The sequence below is a fragment of the Vulpes lagopus genome, chromosome 6, assembly GCF_018345385.1.
Source record: "Vulpes lagopus strain Blue_001 chromosome 6, ASM1834538v1, whole genome shotgun sequence".
Lineage (NCBI taxonomy): Eukaryota > Metazoa > Chordata > Mammalia > Carnivora > Canidae > Vulpes > Vulpes lagopus.
In genome coordinates this window covers 28,578,708-28,586,092 of record NC_054829.1, presented here as the reverse complement: position 1 = coordinate 28,586,092, position 7,385 = coordinate 28,578,708, and the positions used below count along the sequence as shown (strand labels likewise).

General features: G+C 39.5%; 1 protein-coding gene across 1 annotated transcript; it reads right to left on the bottom strand.

The window, feature by feature from the left end:
• Positions 1–6,832: 6,832 nt before the first annotated feature.
• On the bottom strand, positions 6,833–7,152 carry LOC121493519 (ATP synthase membrane subunit K, mitochondrial-like). The gene has a single exon (XM_041759436.1). It carries the CDS (start codon positions 7,122–7,124, stop codon positions 6,948–6,950), a length of 177 nt encoding a protein of 58 aa, XP_041615370.1. The 5' UTR covers positions 7,125–7,152; the 3' UTR covers positions 6,833–6,947.
• Between the last annotated feature and the right edge of the window lie 233 nt (positions 7,153–7,385).

The following is a 7,385-nucleotide window of genomic DNA, read 5'->3' as shown; positions in this document are numbered from 1 at the left end:
CCAGCAGAAAGGAGTTGGAACTATGAGGGGTATTATTTACCTCCTTTTTTTTTTTTTTTAGATTGATTGATTGATTGATTGATTTGACAGAGAGAGAGAACATACAAGCAGGGGGAGGGGCAAAGAGAGAGGGAGAAGCAGGTTCCCCGCTAAGCAGGGAGCCTCACATGAGGCTCAATCCCAGGACCCCGGGGTCATGACCTGAGCCGACAGCAGGTGCTTAACCGAGTGAGCCACCCAGGCGCCCCTATTTATCATCTCCTAAAACAAGAAGGTGACATAGGGCACCTGGAAGAACCCTGGCACGGACTCCTGGCCGTGGTGAGGACCCCGTGCTTGCCATCTTTCCCCACTGGCCCGCAGTCTGATGCCCCCTCAGGAGGGCTCTCCTCGTGGCTTTGGCAGTTTTAGGCATCCATGCAGATAACATTCAAGACAGAAAAAAGACGAAGCCCTCACTGTGTCACTTCTGTGTATGTGTGTGTGTGTGTCACTAAGTCCCTTCACAGAAGTGCCTCTCACAACATTCCCTCACATCTTTTCAGGCACGGTGTGACCGCCATACAATTGCCCAGGGCAATCTTTTAGCAAAGGAAACTAGACCAACAGACTGGTGGAGGCTGATAAAGCTTCCTCCTGGGGGTCCTTCCCCTGAAAACGTGGCTGTCCAGGCAGAGTGGACAGAAGTGGGAGTCAGCGTGTGAGGGGGAAGGATGGAGGATCCAACTGCCCGTGGCATCCATGGTTCTGGCTAGCGGTCAGGGGCCTGGGGAGGGCACCCCCACCCGTGCCTGCTAAGCCCCTCCGTGGACCCTCTGTACGTGGGGACAGCTGTAACAGAGGAATGATTGAGGCCAGTGGAGGTTAAGTGACACAACAGGGCTTCTCAGCTCTCAAAGCTCCCCTCGCCCCCAACTCAGCCCTTTTCACCACCACTGCTCTTTCCCTGTAATATTTTAAATTACCTTACTTAAGGCCCATTGCGGGAAGACGTATTTTTTTCCGACTTTATTGAGATGTAATTGGCCTATAATATTGTGTAATTTTAAGGTGTAAACCGTCATGATTTGATACACATATATTTTGCAAAATTATTACCACCATAGATGAGTTAACACATCTGTTACATCACATAATTATCTTGTGTGCCCTGAGAACATTGAAGTTCAGAACATTGAATGTCCTGAGAGAGATTCACTCTCTACTCCCAGTAGATCCTAAATACTTTCACGTGTACAGTACAGTATTGTTAACTAGTCACCACACGCACATCACATCCCCAGGACTTGTCTTATGGCCAGAAGTCTATACCTTTTGATCAGCACCTCCCACACTTTCCCCACCAGTGCCCCCCAGCCCCTGGAAACCACCACTCCACTCTCTGTTTTTATGAGTTGGCTTTTTGTTAGAGTCCACACATCAGTACATTTATGTAGTATTTGTATTTGTCTTTGACTTATCTCACTTAGCATCCCTTCAAGTTCCACCCATGTTGTCACAAAGGGCAGGATTTCTTTCTTAGGGCTAAAATTTATAACTATATATAGTTATGTATAGTTGTTATATAGTTGTACATTATATATATGTATAATATATATGTAATATACATTATAACATTATATAACATATATATAATGTTATATATATATATACACACACATATATATAAAACATTTTCTTTGTTCATCAATAGACAGACACATCAGTTGTTTCCACGTCTTGGCTATTGTGAACAATGCTGCAGTAAACATGGGAATGTAGGTGTCTTCTTCAGATACATACTTAGAACTAGGATTCCTGGATTGTAGGGCAGTTCTATTTTTAATATTCTGAGGAACCTCTGTACTGTTTTTCCACAGTGGCTACACCAATTTACGTTCTCACCAACAGCACATGAAGGTCCCCTTATCTCCACATCCTCACCTACACTTCTTTTTTTCTCTTTTTTAAGATTTTATTTACTTATTTGAGACAGAGGAGAGGGAGAAAGCACAAGTGGAGGGGAGGGGGCAGAGAGAGAGGGAAAGGGAGAAGCAGACTCCCCTGCTGAGTGGGGAGCCCAACACCGGACTTGATCCCAGGACACTGAGATCATGACCTGAGCCAAAGCAGATGCTTAACTGACTGAGCCACCCAGACACCCCCTTGTCAACACTTCTTATTTCTTGTCTTTTTGATAATAGCCATTCAAACAGGTGTGATGTCTCATTGTGGTTTCGAATGGCATTTCCTTGATGATTAGTGATATTGAGCATCTTTTCATGTACCTTGTTGGCCATCTATAGGCCTTCTTTGGAAAAAATGTCTATTCCGTTCCTCTGCCAGTTTTTTAGTTGGATTACTTGGGGTTTTTGCTATTGAGTTGTATGAGTTCCTCACGTACTTTGGATATTCACCTCTTACCTGGTATATGGTTTCTAAATATTTTCTCCCACCTCCTAAGTTGCTTCCTCGTTTTGCTGACTGCTTCCTTTGCTTTGCAGAAGGATTTCAGTCAGATGTATCTCACTTAGCTATTTTTGCTTTTGTTGCTTGTGTTTTCAGTGTCAAAATAACAACAACAACAACAACAACTAACTAGTACTAAGACCAGTGCCAAGGAGTTTTTCCCTATGTTTTCTTCCAGGAGTTTTATGGTTTCAGGTCTTCTATTTAAGTCTTTAGTCCATTTTCAGTTCACTTTTGTGAGTGGCATAAGATGGGGATCTAGTTTTATGCTTTTATATGCAGATATTCAGTTTCCCTGGCACCACTTCTTGAGAAGACTATCTTTTCTTCCATGGGGTATTCTTGGTTCCCTTATCAAATATTAGTTGGGTATATATACATGGATTGATTTCTGGGCTCTTGGTTCCATTCCATTGATCAATGTGTCTGATTATATGCCAGTGCCACACAGTTTGGATTACTTAGCTTTGTGGTCTAGTTTAAAATCAGGGCATATGGGGATCCCTGGGTGGCTCAGTGGTTTGGGGCCTGCCTTTGGCCCAGGGTGCGATCCTGGAGTCCCGGGATCGAGTCCCGCGTCGGGCTCCGGCATGAAGCCTGCTTCTCCTTCCTCCTGTGTCTCTGCCTCTCTCTATATATCTATCATAAATGAATGGGTAGATCTTTAAAAAAATAAAATAAAATCAGGGTGTGTGATACCTCCAGCTTTGTTCTTTCTCAAGATTACTTTGGCTAGTCAAGGTCTTTTATGGTTTCATAAAAATTTTAGGATTGGTTTTTCCATTTCCATGAAAAAAATGCCATTAGGATTTTGATAGGGTTTGTATTGACTCTATAGATGACTTTGGGAAGTTTGGACATTTTAGCAATATTCATTCTTCCAATCCACAAACAGAAGATATCTTTCTATTAATTTGTGTCTTTTTAAATGTTCTTTACCAGTGTCTTATAGCTTTCTGTGTACAGATACTTCACCTCCTTGGTTACATTTATTCTTAATTTTTTTTAGCATTTTTTTAAATTGTTTTTAAAAATATTGTGAATGGAATTGTTTTTTTTTTTTTATTTCTCTTTCAGATATTACATTGTTAATGCATAGAAATGCAAATTATTTTTGTGGGCTGGTTTTGTGTCCTGCAACTTTATGGAATTCATTTTTTTAAATTCTAACAGGTTTTTTTGTGGAGTTTTTAAGGTTTTCTATATATAAGATCATGTCATCTGCATAACGAGATAATTTTACTCTTTCCTTTCCAATTTGGATGATCTCTCTCTCCCTCTCTCTCTGTCTTCCTGTTTTGGTCTCTCTCTTTCATCTTATTGCTCTGGCTAGGACTTCTAGTACTATGTTGAACAGTGGTAGTGAGAAGGGTCCCCCTAATCTTGTTCCTAATTTTGTTTTATGACTTACTTTTTTCTTGTTTTAAAGAAAAGGCTCTTAGCTGTTCACAGTTGAGTATGATGTTAGCTGTGACTTCTTTCATCTAGGGCCTGCAGTATGTTAAGGGATGTTATTTCTATACCTAGTTTGTTGAAAGCTTTTTATCATGAAAGGGTGTTGTATTTTGTTAAATGCTTTTCTTGGATTGGGAGGATTATGTAATTGTTTTAGGATCATGCGATTTTTATCCTTCATTCCATAAATGTAGTATATAGTGTTTGTTGATTTATATATATTGAACCTTGCATCCCAGGCAGAAATCCCATTCAATCATGGTATATGATCCTGTTTATATACTGTTGAATTTGGTTTGCTAGAATTTTGTTAAGAATTTCTGCATCTATATATCCATCAAGGATATTGACCTATGGTTTTCTTTTCACATGGTGTCCTTTTCTGGCTTTGACATAAGGGTAGTGCTGGCCTCATAAAATGAGTTTGGGAGTGTTCCCTCCTCTTCAACTTTTTTGAAAGAGGTTGAGAAGAATTGGCATTACTTCTTTAAACATTTGTGTAATTCACCAATGAAACCATTTGGTCTTGGGCTTTACTTTGTGGGATGGTGGTCAATATCCTTGGTCATTATTGTTCTGTTCAGGTTTTCTATCTGTTCTTGCAGTCTTGGTAGACTGTATGTTTCTAGGAATTTATTTCTTTTAGGTTATCTTATTTGTTTGTGTAGAATTTTTCTTAGTAGCCTCTGTGGTCCTTCATATTTTGTAGTATCAATTATAATGTCTCTTCTTTCTTTTATACCTTTGTTTATTTGAGTCCTCTTTCTTCTTGTCTTCGTTAGTCTAGCTAAAGATTTGTCAACTTTATCTTTTGAAAAACTCAACTTGTAGTTTTACTGATTCTTTCTATTCCTATTCTTCTCATCTTTATGATTTCCTTCCTTCTGCTAACTTTGGGCTTAGTTTGTTCTTTTTCTAATTTCTTAAGATATAAAGTTAGGTTGTTTATTTGAGATCTTTCTTTTTTAACATGTGCATTTATTGCTATAACCTCTTAGAACTGCTTTTGCTGCATGGCATAGTTTTGATATGTTGTATTTTTATTTTCAGTTATTTCAAGATTATTTCTGATATCCCTTTATATTTCTTTATTGACCTATTGGTTGTTCAAGAATGTGTTGCTTAATTTCCACACATTTGTGAATCTTTCAGTTTTTCTCCTCTTATGAATTTCTAGTTTTATACCATTGTGATTTAAAAAGATATGATTTTGGGGCAGCCCGGGTGGCCCAGCACTTTAGTGCCGCCTTCAGTCCAGGGCCTGATCCTGGAGACTCAGGATCGGGTCCTACGTCGGGCTCCCTGCATGGAGCCTGCTTCTCCCTCTGCCTGTGTCTCTGCCTCTGTGTGTGTGTGTGTGTGTGTGTGTGTGTGTGTGTGTCTCATTAATAAAATAAATAAAATCTTTTTAAAAAAAGATATGATTTCAATCTTCTACAAATTTGTTAATGCTTGCCTGGTGACCCAACATAGGGTCTATCCATGTGCACTTGAGAAAGATGTGTATTCTGCTGCTGTTGGAGAGAATATTCTGTGTATGTCTGTTAGTTCCATTTGGTCTAGATTATTATTCAGGTTGAGAAAACTGTGTTTGGCCACAAAGTTAGATGATATATTTAATGTGACAATAATGAGATGTGGCCATTTTGATGGAAACAGCATGGGGTTTAGAATCAGGAAGACTTAGTTTTATTCTTCACTCCATTTTCCAGTTGAGAGGCACTGGGTAGTTACTTAATCTCTGTAGACCCACCATCACCACAATTTCTTTGGCATGAGTCCTTTCATGGAAGGCAATGCTATGAGGGATACCATGATAACAAATGAGGCACTCTATAAGTTCACAAAAAACAATGCTGGCCTGAGGGCTGAGAACAAGGAGGCGGAGAAACAAATGTCCTTATTTGTCTCTTCTCTCACCCTCCAATCTTCAATACTATTCCCCACCTTGGCCAAACCCAACAAGAAGCTAAAAGACAAAGAAGGAAGAAGAAGGGGTAGGGAGAGGGGCAGTATATACAAAAGAGAATATCTGGTACAATTGTCTTATGTGCTTGACACATACTACCAGATGTATGGATATAAATGGATATTATTTATATTATTTTTTAATTTTCAGAATCCTAAAGGCAAATTTAAAAAAAAATAAGTCAAACTTCCCATATATAAGAAAACCAGACCATGTGTTAGAGACCACATTCCCTGGCTTTCCTATTCCCCTCTTCTTTCATCCAAAGATCAAAGCATGCTAAAGGAAAATTAGTATCTCCTGAAATTCAACTATTTGAGGAAAATTGTGAGAAGTGTGTTTGAAATAGTTTTATGATCTTCCTGCTCATGTAAATACAATATGGGCCCCCCTCTCAGACTGTCTGTTTGTGTCAAACAAGTTCCTCCACTCTAACTAAACCAACCTGTCAGTGGAGCCAGACACTCGGTAAACAAGTCTGACAGAAGTTGTGGTAATGACAACATGGAAGGCCATCTATCTTCTGCTATGATGACAGCATCAATAGTGCACGCATCTTGAGTAGTTTTTCCTAAAGTGATGATTCCAGCAGACCATTTGATATAGCCACACTCTCTGCCCTGTACCCATCAATGACCAGCAAGTGATGACAGGTCACTATTCCATTCTAAACTCAAGAGCCAAACTTGTGTAGTCAATGCAGATTTCTCCTAGCTCAGAGATGACTCAGTGTACAATAAGAGTCAATGAATTACACATGGGATTAGACATACGTGCACACCCCTCTCCTGCCTCCTATTCTCATTCTTTCTCCTTTCTCCATTTCTCCCTGCTGCCTCAGATCCACAGGTCCCTTACCTGTGTATCCAGGCAGACTGAATCAGCATATCCAACCAAACATCCCAACCTTTGAGGGGTGGAGCACATTTCCTGAGCCCAGAAGAAAACCAGGTTAGATTCTTTTTTTTTTTTCCAGGTTCATAATTTATTGTACAAATTGAGTATCACATGATGAGTTTACATTAGCTTTTCCAAGCATGGGAACTTAACAGATGAGGTCCAAGTTAAAGTCCATTTATGTTGCTTTCACAGCTGGTGTTTTTTTAGACCTTAATTTGAAGTATAAAATCATCAAAGCAATGCCTCCGTATGTGGCCAATACACAATTCATTCTACCTGTGAGATTATAAGAGTTGAAATATTTTTTGATACCAGTGAAATGGAATTGGGCATCAGTTTCTGGACCTGCCATGATTTCAATCTCTAATTCCTTTCCCCAGTTCTCCCCTGTTCTCGCTCCCCAAAGCAAAGACCTAGCAGCGTTCCTGCATCAGGAACAGTCGGAGTTTTGACCAGGTTAGATTCTTTTTTTTTTTTTTTTTTTTTTTTTATGACCAGGTTAGATTCTAAAGCAGATCAGTTTTCCTTCTTGAGACAGTAACTGATATAGCCTCCAGTTTTGATTACTTAAGACCTTGGATGTTGGTCCTTGGTTGTTTATTTCACAAATTAG